Consider the following 26282-nt stretch of genomic DNA (forward strand, 5'->3'; position numbering starts at 1 on the left):
TTATTAAACATAAACAAAAAAACAAGACATTTCACATTAGGTAGCTTTCTATATTGAAGATGTCTGTGTTAAAATATTCCATCCAATGTTCTGCCTTTGAATGCAATTTCATTTTCTACATTTGGACTAAAATGGCAACAATGCAACTTGAAATGACACGTTCAGAAACTGCCATGAAATAACAGAACTAAAGAATATTTGGGCCACACTGGAAAGAAAACATGTTCGATAACTTGAACAATCAAGTCAAAATCTTACAATGTTTTTTAAAATTTTATTTAGGAAACAGATCTTTCCAAGAAAAAAAGTTGAATTTCCGAGTGTGAACATTAGCATCAACTCGTGTGAAGATTATGACTTTTATTCTTGGAACATGACGTCTTTTTTCCTGTAATATTGCAACTCTTTCCCCCCATAATACAAGACTTTTTTGTTGGATAATCATGACTTTATTTTTAATTTTATGAGGTTCATTTTTTTCTTGATTCTTTCTTCTTGGCTTTTTTCTGTAACAGCACATTTTCTAGACAAAAATAAAAATATTCTAATCCTGTACTATTACAGCTTCCTTTTTTTCTTTGTAACTTTGACTTCTTTATTGGAAAATCCAGCTATGATCTTGTAATATTACAATTCATAATTTTATTCACGTACCAAGGTGCTTTTAAAAAAAAGACTACTTTCTTATTAGGACTTTATTCTAGACAATCATCACTCAGACATGTCTGTGTCTGAAACTTGAGTCTGTACTGAAGCAATTCATTCGTACTTGATTGCGTAATGGCCTCAGTCTAGATGAAAATAACTTAGGGCCTTAACTTTCCAACTTTGAAGAAACGCCTGACATCATTCCAAGTGCCTCTGATTAACCCTAAACCAAAGTTCAGGATATTTATTTTATTTTTTTAATAGAGTTGCACAGAGTTGAGGACACATTAATAGTGGAAAATCTTTGGAATCATTTATCGATCACCCAAAAAAAAAAAAAACCCTGGCATTTGATCAGTGGTTTGGAGACTTTTTGCATATTTCACAACAGTATTGCTCGTTTTTACACTTTATTTAGTATTTTAACTACCCGTCGTGTTTTTCTTTCTAAAGTAGTCAATTCTACAAACTGATTTTGTGATACGTGGCAAAGAAACAATATAATTTCAGTGTTTTTTTTGAAGAAACGACATTTCAAAAATACTATTGAGGTCACTGTGGTAACATTTGGTTTTGAACTTTTACGAAGGGGAGAAAAATGAATCATAAAATTAATGTCAGTGTGCAACATCAGGCAAAGACTTCCAAAAGATGTCTTGATATGAAACTGTACAGGGTCCTTTTAGGTGAGTGTTAAAAAATGAAGTTGTCTTCTTCCACTCCGTTAGACAGCACTACCTGTGGACGGGGGGCAGGTGGAGGCCGTTGAGCTGGCGTGGCGGCGGCGACGGCGAGGAGGAGGAGAGGGGCGGGGGCGGTGGAGGTCGCAGCTCCAGCTGGGCCAGCAGGGAGAAGTGGTCCGAGGGCACGTGGGGGTGCGGGCAGCCCGTCAGGTTGTTGTCGGTCAGCCAGTGGGCGTCCAGCGGGCCCAACACACCCAGCGCGCTCATGTGCATGCGCGAGAAGAAGATGTAGTCGATCACACCCTGAAGGAAAAAAAAAATAAATAATAATAATCTGGAAGGATCAACCACAAATTAATTGCTTTCAATGTCTGTTGGAGTGACATTCCTAGTGCAAACGGCTCAGGTGTTTTGGCGAAGCGGTAAGATTTCAAACAAACACAAGGTGCAGAGTGTTCCCAGGGTCAGTAGAAATCTCTTTAAAAAAATTAACAGAAAATTTAAATAAATACTTCCTTAAAGTTACATAACACAGTTTTTTATGGATTTATTTCACTCATCAGAAAAAAAAAGCTGGTACTGATATTCATCAAAGCGCCGATAATCGGTCTATCCCAAAAAAAAAGGCAAAGAAAAAGCAAAAGCATTCATCCTTTCACACAGCAAGAAAGCAGAAAGACGCAGGTCGGCATTACCTTGAAGTCGTACGTGTAGTTAGTGTAAGGCATGACGTGGCTGTCGTAGGCGCTCTTCAGCTGAAAACTGTGCGTGACGCTGCCACCGCCGTTGGCGGCGGTGTTGCCGTTGTTGCTGGCGGCGCCGTTGCTGCAGCTGAAGTTGCTGAGGCAGTCGTTGTAGCGCAGTTCCTTGAAATCTTTGTGGTTGTCGGCCACGCCCCCGTTGCTCAGGTACTCCACCACGCCTGCGCCGGATAAAATACAAATTAGCACCTTTCACACACACAACTCACCGCTAAAGTGCCGGTTTGCTCGCACGCGCGAGCAAAAACATGCAACTTTAGTTTCAGATTTATTATTTCTCCGTCCGTACTCGCTGATACCGATACTGGTGTTTTAATGCAGTATCGGATACCAGTATCGGTACAACACTATTAAAAACTTCTTCATTCGACTTTCATAAATGGCGGAACGTAAAAGGCGTAAATTGGAATCAGCACGACGACGTTCCTACCAGAGTCGGGCAACGAGTTGAGGTCAGCGCACAGCACGATGGGGATGGCGGACGCGTCCAACTCGCCCGCCGCCCTCTCTGCGATGCTCTTGAGCTCCGACAGGAACATGACGGTCTGGATCAGCTTCACGTCCGAGTACTCGGGGTCCCAGTGCATGTGAGCGTTGGCCACCAGCACCAGCGCTCTGGTCGGCGTCGTCTTAGTGCCTGAACGCAGACGACATCAAATGTTTCATCTTGGCTTCTTAAAACAAAGTAACAATGGCCCACTTCATTCCTGATGCGGTTAGTGAGTCCTTGCTCAAAATCCAAACACGGAAAATGTACTTCTGTGTTTATTGTTGTTTCCAAAGGTTTTCTGCACCTGGTTGATTAATACAAAGTAACAATTGGCAGCTTTGTTAACAACGTTGTTGTCAGTCTTGGCTTTTCGTCCAAAATATGTCATATTTTTATTGCTATTTTGAATTTTCACACCTTGTTGAATTAAAACAAAATTGTTAAATGTTCAACTTAATTTTTTGATGTTGTTGCGAGCCTTTGCTCTTCGACGAAAAATGTGATGGTATGCTTTTATCCATCATCCAATTCAAACTTTTAATTTTTTTGAAAGTTGTTCAGGGTTCCAGTGGCCTCGGCGCCACTTGGTGACTGTGTACGTGGGGCCATCAACTGGGCCAGTACAAATTTCCACAATAAATACACATGAAATCAACACATACCCTGTTGATGACATCTTGGTTCAATAAAACAAAGTAACAGCGCTCATCTTAATTCTTGATGCTGTTCATCCTTTTTTTTTTTTATCATTCATCTACTCGTAACTTTGATTTCTGAATGGTGTGGTTGCGTGAATGTGATTCATCCTGTTAAAACGTTGCTGCGGACCCGTTGGTTTATGAAAACAAAAGTAAGAACGGTCCTTCTTACCCCCGGAGAACAAGTCCTTGTTGACCTCCAGCAGCACGGCCACGCCGATGTTGTCCTTGGTCATGACCCTGTTGAGCATCACCTCGGAGCCTTCCGAGTTGGCCATGGCCACCTGGTTGAACTCCACCGTGTGTTTCTGGACCAACGTAAACCTGCGCGCATCCATCGTTTCAACTAAACAAAAACAATCAAACGCAACGGCGCAGGGGGGCCTGGCTTGTGGGGGCGGGGCCACTCACTTGTCCGTCTTGAAGAAGACGGCGCAGCCGTCCACGTGCTTCCTCTCCTGTTCCGACACCAGCTTGGCTCGAGATTTGGGGCAAAAGTAGCCGTCGTAGCCTCGTGACTTGAGCGTCTCCAGGAAGAAGGCGTAGTACTGCTCCGTCTCCACCTCCTGGACACACGCGAGACGTTCGGTCCACGTCGATTTTTACTCTGGTAGCTTTGCAACGTTTTTCCCACAACAAAATATTTTTTGCCCCTGAAACATACAACTATGTTCTTCGAACTTTATGAATTTTTTCCTTAACAATTAGCAACTTCATTACTTATTTTACGCAAATTCCAATTTTGACTTGTTAACGTGTCAGAATGCATCTTGACTTTTGTGACTTCAGTATCGGTCCCAATACCGCATTAAAACACTGGTATCGATATCGGTGAGTACAATCATACACATGCTGATACCATTTACCGATACTGTCACGAAACTGTCTCACTTCACCAGTGTGAAGAGCGACGGAAATAGGTTATGTAATCTGTTTACTACGTTACTACAGCTACTTCTAAGTAATGATTTAACAATGAATTACTCCACATCCAAGTGAGTCTGTAGTTCTTCAGAATTGCAAGAAAAAAAAAGCTTTTTTATTTTGTTGTTCCAAACAGCGTGGTATCTTCACAATATCAGCATCAGCCGATACCGCAGAGTCACTAGTTTTACTGTAATAACTCTCTTTCCTCAGAAGTAGGTGGGTCCACAGCCAGTTTTGCTGATCAAAAGCAACTGCGACCCAGACACGTCCGCATCCGAGATGCGACGAGGCAACTCGCACCAGCTGCATAAACGCTGACTTTAGACATATTAACATGAGTAAAGATGACGTCTCAACATGAGGCAAGACCATTTCTCAGACGGACTGTTGACATGCTCCGATAAACGCTGCTGGTTTGGCTCGCGACGGGCCGGCCAAGTATCTCACCTGCAGGCTGACGATGTCAGCATCGCAGGTGTTGATCTCCTCCATGATGCCCTTCTTGCGGTACTCCCAGCTGAGCGCCCACGAAGGGCAGTAGCCGTACAGCTGTCGCGTGGCGTACTTGTCGCACAGCACGTTGTAGCACATGACGGTGAAGGCGGCTGACAGGGGGAAGGGTGGGCAACGGCGTAACAATGACAATCTTCATAAAAATGAATAAAAGTGCAGCTTTGAGTGGCAGTGGCGCGCATCTAACCTGTGGGGACTGACTGGTCGCGTTCTTGCAAGGTGATCCAAGGCCTTTGGGGGAGTTGCTCTGGATGCACTGCGAACACAGCGTTGATGAGCCAAGTCAAAGTAGCGCCCGACTCATGAGATTTTTTAAATTTTTATTTTTTTTAGGCCGATGTTGATTTTTGACGGGGAAAAAATTATTACGATTAAATGGTCGATGATTTTAAAAAATTATTTAAAAAGAAGGCTAGACCGATTATCCTGTCCAAAAAAAACCCAAAAAACATCAGTCTATCTCTAATGTATAACACGTATAATAATATTATTTTCTCCCCATTGTAATTCAGCGGGCATCAATTAATCGTGGATTTTCGCTATTTGAAGCGCTGCCTGGTCCGGATTCTGCACGAATAGTAAAAATAGAGTTTTTTTTTTTAAACAGCCATGGATTTAGATTGGGTCATTTCCTTGTACAACCAGCATTGCTCACCAAAAGTATTGTCTGTAAGAAATAACATTTGTTTTGTTTTGAACAACGACTATCAACAAATTTCATGATACATATTTAACAATTGAAGGTTCTTGTATAGATTCATGTATAATAATGAGACCAGAATTACTTGTGTACAACTGCTGTAAATGATTGAGTTCTTTATGTTAAAACAACAAGCAAGTAATGGCTATTTGGCAGATTATAATTTTTTCTTTTTTTTTTTTTTTTTTTTTTTTTAACATCGGCAGGCCGATTCATCTGTCAGGCCCAAAAATCAACAAATATGTCAACTGAGTAAGAATGTTCACTTGGCTTTTTAAAAATATAACGTTCATTTGAAGCACATCAAGATGATTCTTGAGGATTGATACTTTTAATTTTATTTACTAAAACAAAAGTAAGAACAGGATCTTGACGCTCTTGTCAGTCTGAACTTTTTTGTGCGAAAATAAATCTAACCTACAACTTAATAATTTGGATTTTCAAAGTTTTTGGCAACTTGGTTCATTAAAACAAAGCAACGATACAAGTGGGCTTTAATTTTTATGGTATTTAAAGTCTTTGCTTTTCATGCAAAATAGAAAACATTTCTTTACGGGTCATTACAATGGTCGTTTGGACATTTTCTAATTCAACATTGTTGTGTTGATTGTATCAATCTCAGACATTACATGTTTGAGAAAGCAAAGTGCAAGTCTAAATGTCAATGTTCAATTTGTGCTTACCGGCTAGATTGTCCAGCATGAAGTTTAAAAGCTTCCGTGTTCCGTCGGGCTCTTGGTGCAAATTGAGGATGTCTTGTGACAGAGGGTTTCCTGCAATAACAACAACAACAAAAGAAGTCAGCCAGATCGAAGATAACCTTTGGTTCCTGAGAGAGAATAGAGACACTGTTTCACGGACACAAGGTATCACCTGAGTGACTGACTGACCTTTCAGTCCCAGCGTCTGTAACTGGAAAAGCTTCCCAAGCTCATAAGGCAGCACGCGTAAAAGGTTGTTGTTTAAAAGCAGTTCCCTGAAAAAAAAAATGTTCAAAAAGTGTCGAAGAGAAGTCTGTCCACTGGAAATGACACAAAAACCTTAAAAAGCTTGCTTCTCGCCAAAACAGTCGACTTTGTATGCCTCTTCCGGCATGGCTTCTTGAGACTTTTTTTGTGTGTCCACGCAAGATATACAGCTACACGTTGTTGCTACACAAATCTGACTTTAGGAGCACAATTATCAAGACATTCCTGTGAACCACCTGTTGTGAAATGCTCTATATAAATAAAGTTCTATTGTCGTGTATTCTCTTTCACCCAGCTCACTACATAACAAAAAGGAGGAAGAATGTTGATTTAAAAAAAAAAAAAAAAGAAAAAGACTACTTTGTAGACAGCGGAGGGTTGAGAGGGATTCCCAGAACGCAAAGCTAACGCTGCCGTGCTTTCAGCTTCCCAACATGCTTGATCTTTTTCACCTCGCATGGTGAAAATGTCCCGCGTATCGGAGGGGGGTTTGGTAGGACGGCTTTCAGAGGGGGTGAAATTAAACGTGTACGCGTGTTGACTATTTTGTAATGCTTTGGTTGCTTTTATTTATTTATCAAATTGAGTGACCGACTTTTTGTGTGTTTTTTTGTTTGTTTCATACAACAGGGATACGTAGGACGGGGCATAGCTACTGATATCTTTACGTTATTGTTGTAATCAGCACTTGAGTTAGTGCCTGTACAATATACTGTACTTAGCATGTTTACACCACACCTGTGTGCCAGAATTAGGTTGTCACGGTGCACGTTTACCAAACTGCACATCAAAATATTTAGTTTCTACCTCTAATGTAGGAGCTAATCTGTATTTTATACGAATTAATGCTTCATTTCACTTTACAATACTTTACCTCCGCAATCTATAATGCAAAACAGATCTGATGTTTGTTGTAATAAAGACAAATTCTTGAAAATACATTAGCGAAGAACCTTGAAAACAAAAAAAAGAATCAAAACGCATATTGCATTTCTTTTTTTTTTTTAAATGCAATTTAATTCTTTTCCATAATGCTTCACCCTACCTGAGAGAGACCATGTTGCCCAGTTCAGCGGGCAGGCTGCGGAGCTTATTGGATGACAGGTTCAGGTAGACCAGACGAGGCAGCTTGGCGATGTCGGGGGGGATGCGCGTCAGGTTGTTGTCGTTGATGTGGAGCGCCGTCAGGTGCGTCAGCGTCCACAGCGAGCTGCTCAGACTCCGCACTCGCCCTGCCCAACAATTCCGTTTCACCTTTTCATGGTTTTTGCTGAACAACTAGTTTTAATAAATATGTATAGCTCACATGAATTGTATCTTAGGCCGTTCATATATATATATTTTTTTAACTGTGCTGCAATGGCTTGCAATATCCAGTTCATTATTCCAAGTGATGCTATGATCGCTATGCGAAATAGAAGTAAGTGTAATGTTATAGTTCAACAAATCACGAACCGGATATCTCAAGCTCGGCCCACTGAGACTTCTTCCCGTTTGCCGCCTCATCGGCTGACATGATGGTGTAACATCGGCGGGGATCCGGAGGATCATATTTGTCCTTTGGCATAACGCTCAATCTGTTCATTTCAAAGAAAAAGTACAGAATTCATTAAGCGGGTGATGACAATAGGATCACACAAAAACAAAGTCACTTAGTTGCCATCTGTCCATTCTGAACAGCTTCTGTCTTTTTAGGTGAACCAGAAAATAGCTAATGAGTTAAAAAGCAGACAAAAATAAACAAATAGAATTTTTGAATGATATTGATCCCTCTGTTTTAACGTAACATTGCGCAACATTCGCCATGAGCAGTGAAATAGCCTGTTAAATTCCAATCAAACAAACAAATACACATGGTTTTACAATTTGATTTGCTCTTTTGTTTCACATCTTCTCAAATAAAAATGTCATTCCTCCAAAAGACAGAAAAATCAAATTAAATACCACTGCATCGGCCCCAGGACAGCAGGCATTTCCACGCTATGCCTGAAGGTCAGTCCAACCCTACATCCAGTTCATCATGTCACACTTTATCAGTAAGTCCGCTACAAACTAACAAGTTCAACAAAAACACTGCTGTTTTTTTTCCCTACAGAAAGTCATATGACATCATCCTCTCTGAACCAATCAGACAAACTAACTGTTTACACCCCACCACCAAGTTTGGGGTCACACTCGACTCAAGCTTTCCTCATGTTTTCATTACGTACACAAAAATAACGTTACGCCACGTGGTTGCACAGTTGCAGCCGTGCATGGGGTCACGTTGCCGCAGAAGTCATGAGGTTAGCTGGAGGTGACAAGTTTGCGCCAAGTCTTACATAACCTGTTGACATATGCACGCACAATTATCAGCTCTGGAGGAGTTATTTGAAAGGGAGGTTGCAGGAGAAAAAAAAAGAGCTAATGGAAACTATGCAACGTGTCTGTCAACGGCAGCGACAACAGCTGAGGCACGCACACATGCATGCGTATGCGCATGCGCATGAGGATCCAAACATAGCTGTCCCCCACGTGAGCACCAGCTGTCACTCACCTGGCAAAGCAGGTATGGCCACGCCCTCAAGACTGGCAAGCGACTTTTTTATTTACATGAGTGGAATAAACGGCGGAGAGTAAAATACGTGGGACAAAGCGGAGGACTATCAAGGGAGACATTTTTAAGTTGCAAAACAAAGTCAACCAGTGAGCCTTGAACGCGCAACAGAGGCGATTTGACATGTGAGTGCCGTACATATATATAAGAACCAGGACGGCGTCGACAACACGGCGCCTAAGCAACAAGCGCCACCAGTGTCATTTTACCTTCATTCGTGGGCGGTGGCAGGCGAGATTAAGACGAGGGGATGATCTGCACCGGCGTCGACATGTAGACGCGGCTGTTGTCGGTCAGAGTACGTCCGTCCACAGCAGACCCTGAACGTCTCGGAAACAGGAGGGCGAAAAATAAACGTCACTTCCGGGTATCTTTCGCCTCTAGTTTATACGCATGCGTGCGTTAGCTTGCTACAGTGAAGCAAATGCTGCGAAGATTGACTAACATGTGAAAAAATAACTTAAAAGTCCTATTAGCATTATAGTGAGGATATCTTTGAACAGGCGGTAAAATAAGCAAGACATTTATATTTACTATTTGCCCCCTTCCAAACATAAATTTCAAGCATGTATTAAATATTATCCCGAACACCGTTTCACGATAGTGTAACTGTTTAAGAAAAAGTCAAGTTGGAATATTTGAGATTGACTGTGCACGATTACGTCACAGTGGCGTCAACAGCTGCGGCCTCAACCGCTGCAAGTAAATGCAGGCTAATAAATAGTCTTTTGTTCTGGTTCACCACGACAACGCATTTTGACTTCCACAAACCATTTACAATTTCTTTTAATTCCATACATTTACTTTTATTTCTATAAACAAAGGGACACATATATATATATATATATATATATATATATATATATATATATAAAAATTGAAAGGTTAAAATTAAAACCATTGGCAAAAGTGGAGTACCTGCTGCAGTACATCAAGCTGACCACTAGACGATGCTACATGCACACAGCACGGCTTTGGCCTGGCAGGGAATGAAAAAAAAGTCTTCTTTTTTTTTAAACAAATAAAATTGGGTGAAATAAAAAGTGCTGGGAGGGGAGCGACTATTAATAAAAATAGAGAGGAACGGTTGTTGTTTTTGTTTTTTTTCTCCAAATGTTCTTTCTTTGGTCCTGGGTGGTTTGAATAGTCTCCAAGGGCTACGGTGCCGCAAACGCAGCACCTGCGTCTCCCTCTCAGCCAGACGCGCACGCACGAGCGCACGCACAGGAACACACACGCGCACATACTGGTCCCGTGTCATCACGTGATTCCAGAGCACTTTTTTTGCCAACGTTTCATCTTTCTTGCCCTCTTTTAGTGTCTTTCTTGCAGGCGATTTACTGCAACCTACGTTTGACTTAAATGTCAGGCCGCCGTCGACCTTAATGGCGAACCTACTTCTCAGTGTGGAAGTTCTTCACCACATTTGTCAGCGCGAGTGCACGGGCGACACCTAAAATGTCATGATAACGCAATGCAAAGATGGTGAATGTAGTGTATTGACTCAATTAAAAGACACTAGGTTTGTCGTCTCCTTTGCAATGGACTCAATAAAGACTTGGATTCAGGCCCATAGGCGAATTTTGCTGCTATGGCACGCCCACTTGACAAATCTGGAGTTGCTGTGTTTCAAATTTGGAAACAACTGGACAAAACCTCTTGGACAAGTTCTTTTGCAAAATAATTTTGGAAGTGACCTACATGTATCATATCATCTTCATTGTATCTGCATATTGCAAGCGGGGACAGAACTTCCATTCAGGAATGCTGTTGCTGTTGCACACTTGCCTCAAGCTAAGTAAGCACTTTTCCCCTTGTTCTTTTTTTCTTCTTCTTACGTTGGGGGTAGCACAATGTCTTTGACCCTTCTGGACTGAGACCTCTTTTTTTAACACTGATATCATATCACGGTTTGAACGCTAGTGCACATCTCGCTAGATCAATAACCAGTGGCTAGCCGTCTATTAAATATCTAGCAACATAGCTCCACTTATCTTTTCATCATGTAGCGACTGCTCCTGCCTGGCTGAGAAAATCGCGGAGTTGGAAAGACATATCTCCAAGTTGTACCAAATGTGTGAGACTGAACTTCTAATGGATGCAATCATATGTGATCCCGCGCAACTCAAAACTATCACATCCACTGCTCCTCCCGACTTAATGATTTCATGGCCGCGCTCACAATCAATTTAAACTTCTTCCGTCAGGATTTAGTGCTGAGCACTCTACTGAGACGGCCTTGCTAAAGTGAATAATGATCTTCTTGCTATGAACTCCGACACCTCATCAATACTATTATTACTCGATCTTAGCGTTGCTTTGGACACCATCGTGTCGATCATAACATACTATTAGAACGCATTGAAAAGTGGTGCTTATATGATATGCCGATCAAATTTCTTGTCATTGTTCATTGTCAAACTTCTCGCACCAAACTCAGCCCAAATGCAATGAGAAAAATTCAAACTTGTCGTAATACATTTGACTAAAGTTTCTTTCAAATGAACCTTGGAAACGACCAAAGATAACCGGAGAATGGTCGCTCAAACCAAACTCGCAGAAGTTTGTGTTTTTGTATGAAGTCTTGATAAATCCAAAATGGCGATTACAAACAAAAGTGAACGACGTCATGTGTGTTTTCCAGTATTTGGAGACTTTTTTTGTGCGGACAGATTGTAGCGGTGGCGGGGCAGATGTTTTTCAAAGAAACATCGCTGGAGCTAACAACTGCATGACGTGAGCTTGTTAAAACAACAAAGAAGTTGCAGTTTTCCTTTAGTTGGACCACCGCAGACATCAGCGACCAAACTGTCAGAGCCAAAAAGATGTTTCTGTTCCAATGTCATTAAAGCGGAAAAATTAGAATAAATATCATCACAGTTTTTTTTTTTTTGGAACAAAATACAAGTATTTGTTAAAGGACAGCAACTTTTCTCCTGAAGAAAAATCCTGAAAAAAATATAAAATATGCTAATTCTTGCAATAATTAAAAAAAAATGTTTATAAGAGCATACATCTCCTCAATGACAATTCATCATTTTGTGAGGTTAGAATTATGTTTTCGAAAAAAATACATTTAGTGTGCACAATTATGTTTTCAAAATATATTTTTTGGATTGTATAAACTGTGTTTTTGATGAATAACACAAATTTTTCCTAAAAGGCATTTTTTCAATTTGTGAGATCATGATTGTTTGTAAGGCTGGCGCTTGCATCGCGAAAAATAACTTTTTTGTTCATAAGATTACAACTTTCTTTCAAAATGCTACTTTTCAGAGCTATAATTCCGATTTGTTTCTCGCAATACAGTTTTCTTTGGGGGGGTAAGGTTATGACTAATTTTCTCAAAGTAAGATTCAATCATTTTTGGGAAATTTGGGGATTTTGTAAAATGATTTTTTCCCATTAAAATTACAACTATTCTTGTCAAGAGTGCTTTTTCTCAAAAATGTGTACTCATTAGATTTTTCCTCTTAAATACAGCAGGGGTGTATTTTTTTCCTCTGTAATAGAACGTTCGGCCCGTCAAATTAAGATTTCTCTCGCAAAAATGCACCTTTTTGAGTGTAAGATTACTACAAACGTTCAAAATCCTACCCTCTTATTCATAAAATTACGACTTCCATTATTGTGAAATAGTGTAGGTGTTTTTTCCTCCAAAAATACGACTTTGGAAAACAAAAATCTGTGTATGTGGCTAAAATGTAAACATGGCCACAGTAATTGGAGTTGTCCTTTTAATTGGACCACTGCACAAAGTCAGCGACTCGTGTCAGCCCCAAAAGACTTTTTGTCCCGGAGTCATTAAAGCATAACAGGAAGTGTAAAAATGTATAAATAAGCCTCATAATGTCACACAGTGTATGCGCGCTGTCGGAATCCTCGGGAGTGCTTCAAGTTGCCCATGTTTTATTCATAGAGCCGAGAAAGCAGAAGGCGCACACGCCTGTCATTTGCATGTTCACACCTAAACTCGACGCCCCCGCCCATACTATGAGTCATTTGTTCCCCCCGCGCCGCCGTGTGTGGAACCGCCCGTGCGTGTGCGTGTGAGAATGGTGGTCTTGGATGGCTTTCTTGGCAAAAAAAAAAAAAGTCCAGCAGGCGAGAAAAGTGTTGATACGTGATGAGTGCCAAAATTGTTTCGGTATTCAAGCCCCGATTATCAGTTACGTTTTTAAACGTTTCTTGAAATTACACACAACCTCACACAACTTTGTCAGTAAGGTTTTGACCTACAATTTTTTTTAAGAGAAGATATCTCCAAACATTTTTGTTAACCGGATTAAAACCAATTAAAAAAAATCTCTCCTCTCCTTGGTTTTGAAAGAATTATGGGAAAAAATAGAGCCAAAATAGCAGATTCTCAACAAGATGGCAGACTTCCTGTTTTCTCAAGCATGGCTTCTTGAGACTTTTTTTCCCGTCTATTTCCTCATGAGAGACATGACACCAAAAATTTCATGTGGCTAAATGAAACTAGTTTCGAGGGATCGTTTTTTTTTTCTGCAGTAGATTCATCATTGAAGGAATTTGCCCCTTAAGATGATGCTGCGCGTTTTCAAGCATCATCTTGAGATTTTTTTTGTGGGTCTACTCGTTTTATGTAGCAAAGTAAAAACTGTTTCTGGGGCTGATTTGCCAAAAGAAAACAAACATTAGCAGTTCAGTTTTTTGGAGGTCGACAAACTTTGCGGTCCACATGCTTTGACAAAATTTGAAATTTCCTCAACTCAGCTCCTTAGTGTAAGTGGTTGAAATTTGGTAGCAGTTTTTATATTATATATATTTTTTAGGTTATATAGGAGCAGTATGTATTTTTATGAAGGCTGAAAATGAACAAAATAACCCGAAAATGGCACTTAAATCACAATGACGAGATTGCTATTGATGTTTTATGGCGAGTCATCAAACTTTGCAATTACAAAAATACAAACTCTTGGTAGCGTCTCATCCTCGTGTGTTTTTTGTATGGATATTTGAAAATGTCCGCATCAAACCAAAATGATTGACTACCATTGTCTTTTTGGACATAGCTTCATAAGTCTTTTTGTGTGTCTACTCATGATAGATATGTCTACCAAATCGCATGTTTTAAATGAAACGATCTGAATTGTGGAATAAAAGTCTTAATGAGAGTTGCTGAGCTTTTTTGGGGGGAATGAGACAAATTCTAAGTCCTCCAAATACAAAATGAAAACACTCACAAGGAGCTGCTGAAGGCCATCACTCACACCTGGACGTTCACACCAAATTAACCTGCTCCGGCTCCTATTGTCACTTACGAGGCCACGCCCCTTAAAGGCACAGTCAACATACTACAAGTATGTCCAATAATTAAATTTTTTTTTTTTTTTAATCATGCTGGAATGGATTAATGCCAGATCAATTGATTTCTCTTGCAGACTATCAATTGGTAAATCTCAAGTTACCATTGTTATGTACTAATGAAGATGACGCTGTTCTCCACTTTGCAGAGTTTTATGCAGTGACGGTAGTTATTATATACATATAGTGAATATTTCTGGTCGATGATGTGCCTAGCTTCTTTCCACCGCCTACACATCATTTGCATGCAAGGATAAATGATGTCGACGTCTCGTGGTAGACGAGCGGTGGGCGGAAGAACGTCTATTCGGTCAAAATGTCATGACATTTTCTCAAATGACACCACGCACGCCGACACGTGTCGCGCTCCAACCGTTTGATGTTGACTTGATTCACGTGCTGCACGGAATCGCTACAGTTTGTTTAAAATGCAACTGGAAAAAACTGCACTAAAACAGTGAGTCAACAACAAATAATGGAATATAATTTCCAAGTAAGATACCTAAAAATAGGATAGTAAAGCAGTGTTTTAATATAGTTGCTTCTCACCACTGATCTTAATAATTCTTCTTAGCATTTTGCGCTAAACAGCGTGAGCTTAATAAAGGCGCCTTGAACGCTTCTGCTCGCCTTTGTTTGCGTTGTCGTCTCCTCAGTTAGCGACATGCCGCTAATCAGCGTGGAGTGCCACAAAATCACAGCCAATTAAGCCCCCTGCTGTGTGTGTGTGTGTGTGTGTGTTGGTCTGTTTGAGCCTATTAGCAAGAGGTGCCGCCGATTAGCCGTCGAAGCTCATGACGACCCTCACGTCCAAGCAAGAAAATAAGAGACGCACATTACCTCACAGAAAGTTAGCAAAAACAAAAACAATGAAAGTATACTGCATGAAGAGAAGAATACTTTTGTTGATTTTGAAAACTATTTATTTTTAGAACTTTTCTTTTTTGTATATTTTTTTTCGTAATACAAAGCTGTAATTTAATGAGAACCAAAAATAATAAATTGGACAAATATAATACAATTTACCTGAATGAACTCTAATGAGAAATGCAATTTTTTAAGCATAACTTATTCCTAATATTCAGAGGAAATAGTTGTACTATGAAAAATAAAACAATGACAATTATAATAGAAAATTTGCTGCATATATATATCTATAATAATAATATAATATAATAATAATATAATAATATATAAATATCCCCAAAAATATAAATATTTTCAATGAAACAAAATAATATGAGAAAAATAATTCTACTATTTAATGGAGAAAGATGACTTTTTAGTCAAAATTTCTTTACGAAAAAAACAATAAAAAAAAAAAAGAGTATTTTTTTTCAATACTATGTCTTTTATGTAAGGAAAAACGTTTCCAAATGTTTTTAGGAAAATCACGTATATTACTCACTAACATCACATCATCGAATTTAAAAAAAAAAAAAAAGCTCAATGGAGGTCAGTAAATCAAAATTGAAAAAAATATATATATAAAAAATGTAATACATTAAAAACAATATCAACTTCTAACATTGTTGGGAAGTTACCACCCACGATAAACAATAAAATTTGGGGTAGAAGACAAACTATTAGGCAATAAGTTAAAGAACATGTCACATGTTGATGAGAATTTATTTCAATTCATGAAAAAAAATCTTCATAAATTTACATCAAATTCAGGTTCGTCCTTCAAAGTAGAATTAGGGGCTTCACATTAGGGGTAAGGATTCAAATTTGTGTTTTAATTCAAGGGTATGGTTTCAAATGATGATTTGGAACCAAGTTCAGCTTTTAGCGTAGGTTTGGTTTTTACGTTAGGGTTTCAAACAAAGGATATCAATTCAGAGTAGGGTTTCAAGCCTGTTTTAGTATTACTGGGTAATAACCATAAAGAGGTCATCCATGGTTGGGGGAAGAAAAGTCGTGTGTGCTCATTCCCGCTCATTTCAACTCCTCATGACTTCAAGTGCACCTGTGCACCCTCTCTAAACACCCCACCCGTCTGTGAACCCCCCCAGGTGAGGTTACGACCTCTCATCACACATGAAAGCAACACTGCAGGCGGCTGTCAACAAAGCTGTGATCATGAAGATTGTCACGCTCTTTCTGCTTTTTATGCTCCTGCTCGCATTCGCCTTGGCGTCGAGTCCTTGCACAAGGCGAGGAGTCAAGCAGAAACGCACCTGAAGGCTTTAACGGGGATACAGCGGTTTAATGCCCTACTTGGTCCGCCGTGATTAACAGGCAGTACTGAGGGAAACTTTAAAAAAAAAAAAAAATCAGCATGTCTTTAACTTATTACATGGAACCAGGCACACAAATCATTGAGAAGACCCAAAGTCTTAATTGTTTACTTACAAGTTATGCACCATTGTTTTATTCCACAGGAGACTAAGGGCAAGCTGCAGCAAAGTGGACACTGTGGAGTGCCATGTCTGGTGCTAAGGGACACCAACAGGTGAAGCAAACTTGATGTGTTTAGTTTTTTTCCTAGCCTTGTATTCTCAAATGTTACTGGAATTTTATCCAAGAGGAGACTGAGGGCGAATGGAGGTTGTGAACTGTCACGTTGCACCATCTGGAGCTAGATGAAACCAACAGGTGAGGCGTACGTAGCGTATATTAGCATGCATGTTTGTTTTGTCTTCCAGTACAAGTCCTCAAATGTCTTTGTTATTGTTCAGCGATGTAGCAATTTCATCTGAGAGGAGGTTGAGGGCAAAGTGCAACAAAGTGGAGTCCGTTGATTGTAACCCTACAACGCCAAAGCACAGGAACAGTGTAAGATAACTGTGTTTATTTTTGTCATCCTAAAATTAAAAACAAAAATGGTGCTGCATTTACAGTATATTCAAGACGAAAGTCTGGGCAATGTTCAGAAAAATGGAGGTTGAGGAGTACAACATTACACAACACTACAGCATTCAGATATAAAGCATGGCAACTGAGGAAGCTGACATTTAACATCTGTATTCATTTATAGTCATCTTCATATTCAACAATGAGGCAACAAGTTTATCCGAGTGGAGACTGTGGGCAAAATGCAGCAAACTACAACATTAGTATGTGTGCCTTTCCTTTTCGAAATATTTGCTCTTTGTTATTTACCGTGCATGTGTGTGTGTGTGTGTGTGTGTGTGTGTGTGTGCGATGCAGGTCACAGGCTGTCAACAAAGTGGGGAGATGAGTTTCGCATGAACGCTTCAGCACTTGGCTTTTGTCTGTTTTTTTTTTTCGCTCGGGCGTGCTTTTTTGTCTGCCGTCGGTCTTGGTGCGCTCGTGTCTTCTGTTGGTCTTTTTTCCCCCTTGTGAATGATAAGACGCTTTTGAATTATTCAAGTCGTGCAGGGTTGCCTTCGCTGTTGCCTTCAAATACGCAATCAGAGCAGGATTGTGTCTGATTATCGTCATTAATTACGAATTGACGTTTTTTTCCAGGCTGACCCAGGTAAACAGGTAAAAGTGAGACATTATACTGTAAAGAAAAATAAATATTTTCTAATAGCTCCATCTCACATTTAAACATCAAAACACACTTAAATGAAATAAAATATAGTTTTGAAAGAATTCCCTTTTGCCACTCTCACCGCCAAGAAATGAAAGGCTATCGTGGAAGTGGAGTGGCTTACTCAAAAAGGGAACATGAACTTTGTATTATTTTCATGATGCTGGAGGGAGAAGAGGTGCACCCACTCATTTGGAATGGGGATGGGGTGTATCCCAAAAAATTAGGCAACACATGTTATAATTGTAATCGAATTCCAAAACTTGGGTGCGTGAATACCCTTAAAGCAGGTGTGAGATATTGAAATAACAAAATTGCATTTTTTTTTTTAGCATGTGTCCAGTGCTGGAGGAGCGCCAACAATGTCAGAATGTTGAATAAGGTGCATAGCTTGAGTGTAAGTCTGGTAAATGAAGCTGGGATTCCAAAATGTTTGAATGCCATCAATGGAAGTACGCAAGATTAAAATCTCAGGCTGAAATTGCACCAAGTCAGTCGGGACGTTAAAGAAGGATGCGTTATCTTGAAATGTTAGGAAAATGAACAGATTATTTCTGTTTCCTTTTTTGTCATGTGGAGGGTAATGATGCCTTCTAACATGAAATTTGAGGTGCGAAGACACACATGCCAGAAACATACCTGAAATTAAATTTCCGCCTCCATCTTTCATTCCCATGTTGCACACACACCCGCACACACACACGCACAACTCTTTCCCCATTTGCGTGTGTAAATGTGTGTGCGTGTGCTTTGTTTCGCGCTGCTGCGCTCTCTCCGCATGCCAATCTACACGCACACACTAAATTCGCACACACGCACACACCCAAAAGCGTGACAGGCACTCACGTAGCGCAGAAAACAAAATTTACTGTACGCTGGACAAGAGTATCGGGACAAATCAGAACAATTACTAAAGAGACATAAAATGATTATTAGTAAGTCGGTTGATCGATTGTGGTCTAAATTATTTGGTCCGCATGCAAAATCAAGCTCCAGTAAAGCGGCCAGTGAGTGGTGATGCTTTACCGTTGACTGGCCACTGGATGGTAGTAGAGGGCTTTGAGATCGTCGTGTAGTTTAAGTACAGTGAAGCCTCTCAGTGCGCGTGTGTGTGTGCGCGCGTGTGCGTGCATGACCAATGGCGAGTGTAAATGTAAATGAAAGCCGTTGTCGCCCTGTGAAATTGAATTTAAAATGTCCTCTCATGTTGAGTCCATGTACTGTATATATCATATATCATATTGCACAAAGGCCGGCTTCACTTCCACAACCAAAACGGGTCAATTTAGCAGCGTAAAGGCACATTATTCTCTCAGAGTCATGGGCACCACCCTTCTTTGGTTGGCCCTTTGATTGATTTCAAGTCGGCATGATTGACCGTGATGTTTTATTAGGTGGTAAACATTTTTTCCAGGGTGTGTGCAGGGTAGAGGGGTGTGCCAATTCTCTTGTAATTCTAATCATGCTGGCAAAAGGACAAAATCTTTCATTGATTATGTGAAGTGTTTTGTCTTGTTGTTTGCATTATGTTTTTTTGTTGTTGTTTTTTTTAGGATGTGTGAGGCAGAGTGTCTGCGCCTTCTACAATAAGATCTCCAAGGGGGTACGAGCCTTGAAAAATTGTGGTAAGACTAATATAAAAAATGGTGTGCACACCCCTCCTTTGATGTCTATAAACTGACTTCCATCCATCCATTATCTGTACCGCTTCTCCTCACAAGGGTCGCAGGGGATACTGGAGCCTATGCCAGCTGTCATCAGGCAGTAGGCGGGGTACACCCTGAACTGGTTGCCAGCCAATCGCAGGGCACAGATAGACAAACAACCATCCACGCTCACACTCATACTAAGGGGCAATTTAGAGTGTCCAATCAACCTGCCAATCATGTTTTTTTGGAAAGTCGGAGGAAACCCACGCAGGCACGGGGAGAATATGCAAACTCCACACAGGAAGGCCGGAGATGGAATCGAACCCACGACCTCTGCACTTTGAAGCCATCGTGCTAACCACTCGGCCTAAACTGACTTTATTTTTGCTTTTTTATCGGGGGGGTGTTACACAGAGGGGGTGCGTTCAGTGTTTTGTGATAATTGTCCATGGGTTAAAAAGTTTGGAAAAGACTGCTATAAGGTCACATCCTAAACCATGGGTAACCAAAGAATAATGTGGGCACCCCTTCCGTTGGTCTGTTTCTTCCTCTGCTTGTATGTGCGATGACTAATCCATCTTTTAAAATAATCCTGCCACTATCCATGTGGATTATTTTTGACATATTTTCATATTTAAAGGGGGTGCGCCTCTTCTTTTGAGACATCACATTCTAAACCAGAGATTTCCAATGTGTGAAGTGCGCAACAACCCTCATTAAATATACTCGTTTAGGTTTTACTCAAATAGTGTTTAGTCATGTTTTGATTATGTTTTAAGGCTGTGTACAGGTTGGAGCGGGTGCGCTTACTCTTTGGAATGTTAGAAGGGAAGCATTGTTTTCTTCCACTTCTGCTATGAGCAAGTGTGTGCATGTGTGTGTGCGTGTGTTTGAGTGTGTGTGAGAGAGGTGCTAATGCACATAGGTGTGATTAACACCCCAGCACATGGGCTGACGGTGCTAGCCATACTGCAAAGCGCTACGCTCGCCTCAGCATGCGTGATAGTAAGCGGCACGCGTGCGTGCGTGCCTGTGACTCTGCTGAACGATAATGCCCTTGACCTTGAACGCATCGTCCAAACTTGAAATAACGCAGGAAGACTCATTAATGAAAATCAATCAATTCAAAGTGGCTTCAACAATGCACGACTAGGTCATCATATTGCCTTTATTTTTACACGTGTACACTGTAGCTACAGAGGCTGTTCAGTTGAAGTCAATTTTCTGATGCTGCCATTTTTCTACAAAAAATAATAAATTTTACATTTAATGTTATGAGACTGCAAGACGTTAAAGGACCACTGGAAAAGTCAAAATTATTCTTAAATGTGACCTTCAAACCAAAATGATTGACTTCCCATATCTTTTCGAGCATGGTGTCTTGGGACTTTTTGTTGGGTCAATTTTTGTGTGAAATGGGTTTTGGACCACTCAAGATGGCCTAAAATTTATGTAAAATTGTCACTATGATTAAAAATGGCAGACTTTGCATGTCTTTTTTGACATGCTTACCTGAGACTTTTTTGGTGGGTCCACTCATGATCGACATGTCTAACCAATCTCATGTTGCTTCGTGAAACAGAGTTTCAAAAACTTCCTCGGGAGGAGTATGTATTTTATAGACTCCTTGGAAATGACCCGAATATGTGCACTTCAAACCATAAACGCTCACTTTATTTTTGGACATGGCTTCTTTCCTTTCAGAACTCAATTATCAAAAACTCTTTGGGAAGATTTTTTTTCTTTGGAGGACTACCGTACTGGAAGCACCCCCCCCCCTCCCCAAAAAATGCCATTGACAAGCTGACAAAATGTCGTGAAGCTAATGTAAATGAAATAAAATTGATGGAATAAGAGACTCCAGTCCCTTTTACAGATGTTTACTCTTCAACACACCGTAGAACAAAAAGTTCAAACATACAACGTAAATCAATGTATCACATTTACGACAAAAATAGCATTGCTTCGAATCAAAGCTAATCACAAGAAACAATGCAAAAATAATACTGACCACTTTGGCCTGCTCTCAATCAACGGCAGTCTTCTCCCGGAGCAAATCTTGACAGTCAAAAACTGTGATGCTTCAAAACTTCTTATATTTGACTTATATATTCACTCGGCTTTGGCAAACAACGAGGAATGACGAGGAAAAAATAACAGATTAACTTGACAAGAAGCCACTACGGCAAGTGCTTCTCGATCTCTATAAAGCTTACGGAAATTCTGTCATATGCAACTTCCGGTTAAACATTTCAAAATAAAAGACATTGTATTTCAAAAATAAATATGACAGCATTTACACTGTATTCTCAAAAAGTCTCTTGATGATTTTGTTTTCGAAGGAGCCTTGGAAATGGCCAAAATTGAGCCTAAATGGCAGACTTCGTTTGTCTTTTCAGGCATGATTTCTTGAGAGGCAAATGGAAAATTCAAAATGGCTAAAATGATCCTAAAATGGTTGCTTCAAACCAAAATGGCAACCTTCAAATATCTTTTCATGATAAACAATGTCTACTAAACCTAATTTTGATCAGTAAAACAGACCCCTTAATTTAACAGACTCACCATGTATGGCTTCCTCAGACTTTTTTGGTGGGTCTACCGACCAAACTTGCTAAGTGAAATACGTTTTGGAGGCTGATTCAAAAAAAGCGGAAATGTGTAAGTGATGAACCAATATGTTTTAACACAAATGTGTTAAGAGGACGTTTAGGGGACGATTCGTGGCTTACATGGCGTTTCTTTTTTTCATTTTTTTTTTTCACACGCTCTCTCTTCGGAGAGTATTTCGAGAAAAATAATTTGACGCGAGCGGGCCGCTCTAAAAGGGCGCTTGTCACTTGGCGTCCTTGTCAGCTACGTGTCAGAGTGTAATTAGCAGGCTGGCGACGGACGAGCGTCATTTCACTTTGAGACCAAAACCGAGGCGCTCCGAGGGTGTCATTAATGAGACGACTTCCTCCGTGCGTGCACAGGAAATGGACTTTTTGGAGAGGACCACGAGTGCCTTGCGGTAATTGCCGGGAGGGGTGAGGGGGTGGGGGAAGCAAGGAACTTGAAATATATTTTTAAAAAAATTGTCGTTTGCTTAAGAAAGCGCTGTAGTCATGAAGTCCCTGCGTGCATGAACGTGTGTGTGCGCATTTAAAGGCTGTTTAATCACACATCCACTGAGAGTGGATCTACTAAACACACAAAACGGAAGCACTGCGAGGCATACCAAGCCTAAGTTGGCCATCTCAAATCTTTATAGCGAAAATTGGATGGAGATAGTAAATAATCACATCCATTAAGGCCTGAGCTAACACGTTAAATCCAGATTCTGCTTACATTGCTGCCCAATTTTAGCCTGATTTGGATTAGCGTTACTTGGACTTTATGATTTATGACGCTGCGAACACAAAGTTTGTTGGATTCAAATAGTTAGATAATAGTTAAATAACGAAAGGGGATTGACTATCTGAGCTGCAATACTTAATATTTTCATTTTTCTAAATCAAACTAAATAGTGAGCTGACATCTAGTGGTCATCAATAGAATTACACTCAAAATGAACAGGAGGCAAAACAAAATACAGTGGACCTCAGTTACAGCCATGACTCCTATATCTTGCAGGAGGGCCGTAAAGTTTAGACAATAGGGGCTGGGGAAATCTCATGAGAGCTTATGTTTCTTTGATGTTGTGCATGGTTCTGTTTCCTTGAGTGAATCAACATTTATTGATGACATGTCAGGTCCCCCAAGGACTCAAGCGGACCCTCAGGCCCCCGTATCTGTCTTTGTTGTATGGAAAGGACTGGGCAAATGAAATAAAGTCTAAGAAATTCAACATGACACTTTCAGCCTGCGCGTGTGCGCGTGTGTGTGTGCGTGCGTGTGTGGAGAAAAGAGCGAAAAGTAAGAGGACAGGCAGCAGATGTTTAATCAGCATGGTGACCTCCGCATTGATTTGGACACGCGTCTTCTGCTGCGTGTTGACATGATGACAAACCGCCGAATGGCTCACGCATTCTCGCACGCACGGATGCGCGCGCACACGCTTGCCGTGCGAGTGTCAGATTGCTGAACAGCTTCATGCATTTTGATGCCATCTTTGCTCTTCTTCCTGCCACCCGGTTGCTGAAAACATTGTGGGTGACATCACACACGCAGGCATGCACGCACGCATGCACGCGCACACGCAGACACACAGAAACACGCACATGCGCGCACAACATACACGTTTACACCGTTACTTGTTTTGACAAAGTTTTATCACCTCGCTCTTCGACTGAAATAAAAAAAGCAGCTCAATTTACGACAAAATAGAAATAGCTTTTTTTTTGTTGAATGCAAAATAAATCACCTCTCCTTTTTGACAAAAAGGCTTTGGCTTTTTCCCACTTTCTATGGACAGAAAAATGAGAGATGAGTTGATTTCCATCAAATATATGTCATCTATTGTTTTAACATTTTTAACCACTTTTTTGTCTTTCCGTTCAGTTCAACAATCCAAACAAAAAATACAATTTTTTTGCACTTCAAAAGAAAAAAAAAACATTCTTTTTTTGTGTTCCATTAAAAATAATAACCTAACTCTTTTTTTTACATTCAAATAAAGTAACAATTAAAAAAAATATTTGTTTTAGTTTTTAATTGAAAAACAAAAAACGACTTTCTTTTAGTTCAAAGGGCATTTAATCATTTAAAATTTCACTGTTCCGGTTGTCTTAGAAGACTGCGCCAGCTTTGACTCTCATGGAAAAAAAATTAATCTCTGCTTTTTTAAATGTAAAGCTCTCCTTTTTTCTAAAAAAATAAAATCCCCTTTTTTTCAAAGCACCTCTCCATTTTTATGTCATGTCATTATCCACACCGCTTATCCTGTACAGGGTCACGGGAGGGTGCCGGAGCCTATCCCAAGCTGACTATGGGCAAAAAAAACACCTTTCTTATGTTTTGTTTGCTACTAAGGAGCAATGAGTAAAGACGGACTGCAACGTTAGCTCAGCGATGTTAGTGAGCTGACCACCAACTGGTAACAACCAATCACGGCCTCACGTTCACAAGCTGAGCCTTAATTGGTTGCTACCTGAACCCTCTATAGATGCAATGCCATTTTCAGTCGACAACCAGTGGAAAATGGCGCGCGTAATTAATTGTACATGAAAAATAATGATGGCATCAAATTCATTAGAGACAAAATATTAACTTCTTGCTGCTGAAAATTGCAAACTATCCCTTTAATCAGGAAAAAGGTGAAGTGTTTTGGGCGAGTCTGCTTCACAACCCACGCGGTGTGACCAGCCAATCAAATGATGTCATCGGCAAGACAGGAAGTGAAATATTGCCACCCTGCTTAATGACATTACACCGCATCCTGTTTCTCATTTAAAGGCAAACCACGAGTAAGACAAATGGATAGACTAGACGCCTCGGCGCGCCTCGTCGCAACCCGTCGCCTCAACTCGCTGGCTGAATGATCGGACGATGTGACCGTCTCCCTCCGGGATTGGAGAAATGTACTCACAGAGGCACCTTCTCATGATCATCATCCACCTCCTCGGTCCGGACGCCAGCGCGAAACAAGTCAGCCAGTAAAAAGTCCAATAAAAGTAATAAACCTGAGTGTTGGTGGGTTCGCCCCATGCGTGCGCGCGATCATCACTCAGCATGCGGCTAATGAAAGCGGAGGCCACGGCGATGATCTGCAAATGAGCCAATCAGTCAGCTGGGAGGAAAAGTGAGAATTAATTAGAAGCGATGATGATGATCATGAAGATTAGTCAGTCAAAAAAGTTTCAGCTTTCACTTCTTAAAGTAGATTGGGTCAGCCCACGAAGCCACTTGCACTTGCCACGTGAAATTTGGTAGACATGTATCATAAGTAGACCCAGACAAAAAATCTCCAGAAGCTCACCACAAAAAAAAATACCCGAAGTCGGGGAATTTGAGTTTGGATTGACCGTTTCAAACTCAGTTTGGCCATTTCCGGTCATGCTTCAAATAATCATCTTTCATGACAATTTTTGGGAAGATTCAGACCCTAAAGCCAGTTTCATGCAAGAACTGAAAAATTAGTAGACATGCCTATAATAAGACCCACAAAAAGTCTTGAGAGGCTGTGCACAAAAAGATACACAAAATGAGGCATTTTGGTTAGATTTGTTCATTTTTTGCGTATTTTGGCCAATTTCCGTGATCCTTCAAACAAACTCCTTGTGAATTTTTAAAAATTCAGACCCCAAACCATTTTTCATGTATTAACTGAAAAATATGTGTACCATGAGTAGACCCACAAAATAGCCTCAAGAAACCGAAAAATCTGGGGCTGAGATATTTTGCTTTAAAGTCAGTCATTGTGGCCGCATTTTAACCATTTCCAGGCATCCGTAAAAGTCAAACTCCTCAGAGAGTATTTGAAAATTCATCACTGCAGCCAATTTTACAAAGCAACATATTTGGTCAACATGTTTGTCAAGAGTAGAGCCCCACCAAAAAAATCTCTGTTTGGTCGACATGTCTCTTATGAGTAGAACAAAAAAAACAAAAAAAATCCATGTCTAAAAACACACACGAGAAGTCAGCCATTTTGGTTTGAAGTTTCCATCTAAAGGGAATATTTGAGACAAATTGGAGTTTTTGGAAGATTCAGTCTCTGTCGCCTGTTTCACTTAGCAACATAAAATTTGGCCTTAAAGTTTATTCTGAGTGCACTCACAAAAAAATGTAGAAGCCCTGCCTAAAAGCAACACGTAATCGATGTGAAGCAACTGTCCTCATTCCAACGCAAATTCATTATAGAGTTTTGAAAATTCATCCAAAGTAGCCTTCTTGGGC

At 40.4% G+C, this 26282-nt stretch overlaps 1 protein-coding gene across 3 annotated transcripts; it reads right to left on the minus strand.

Annotated features, from left to right (window-relative positions):
- Positions 1-11: 11 nt before the first annotated feature.
- Positions 12-21636, minus strand: cnot6l (CCR4-NOT transcription complex, subunit 6-like). 3 transcript variants are annotated; one of them, XM_088290134.1, is made up of 13 exons: positions 21475-21636; positions 9194-9304; positions 7844-7965; positions 7434-7620; positions 6311-6396; positions 6104-6193; positions 4908-4976; positions 4655-4812; positions 3692-3846; positions 3453-3604; positions 2523-2729; positions 2027-2253; positions 12-1634 (listed from the first exon to the last, which is right to left on the minus strand). In XM_088290134.1, the coding sequence occupies exons 3-13, from the start codon at positions 7953-7955 to the stop codon at positions 1383-1385; spliced, it is 1695 nt and encodes a 564-aa protein (XP_088146260.1). In that variant the 5' UTR covers positions 7956-7965; positions 9194-9304; positions 21475-21636; the 3' UTR covers positions 12-1382. The 3 variants fall into 3 exon arrangements, with proteins under 3 accessions (XP_088146260.1, XP_088146250.1, XP_088146243.1); XM_088290124.1 differs by having other exon boundaries at positions 9194-9312; positions 21475-21633; XM_088290117.1 differs by lacking the exon at positions 21475-21636 and having other exon boundaries at positions 9194-9354.
- Between the last annotated feature and the right edge of the window lie 4646 nt (positions 21637-26282).

This window comes from Idiotropiscis lumnitzeri, chromosome 1 (assembly GCF_059441095.1).
Source record: "Idiotropiscis lumnitzeri isolate Australia: NSW breed Sydney's pygmy pipehorse chromosome 1, RoL_Ilum_1.0, whole genome shotgun sequence".
In the NCBI taxonomy this organism is placed as follows: domain Eukaryota; kingdom Metazoa; phylum Chordata; class Actinopteri; order Syngnathiformes; family Syngnathidae; genus Idiotropiscis; species Idiotropiscis lumnitzeri.

Bases quoted from the DNA above. Each gene is read 5' to 3' on its own strand.
- cnot6l (XM_088290134.1), bottom strand. From the start codon at position 7,955: ATGCCAAAGGACAAATATGATCCTCCGGATCCCCGCCGATGTTACACC. The intron at 4,977-6,103 runs GTAAGCACAAAT...CTGTGTTCGCAG, and splicing joins CATGCTGGACAATCTAGCCG to TGCATCCAGAGCAACTCCCC. The intron at 2,730-3,452 runs GTAAGAAGGACC...GTCTGCGTTCAG, and splicing joins CAAGGACTTGTTCTCCGGGG to GCACTAAGACGACGCCGACC.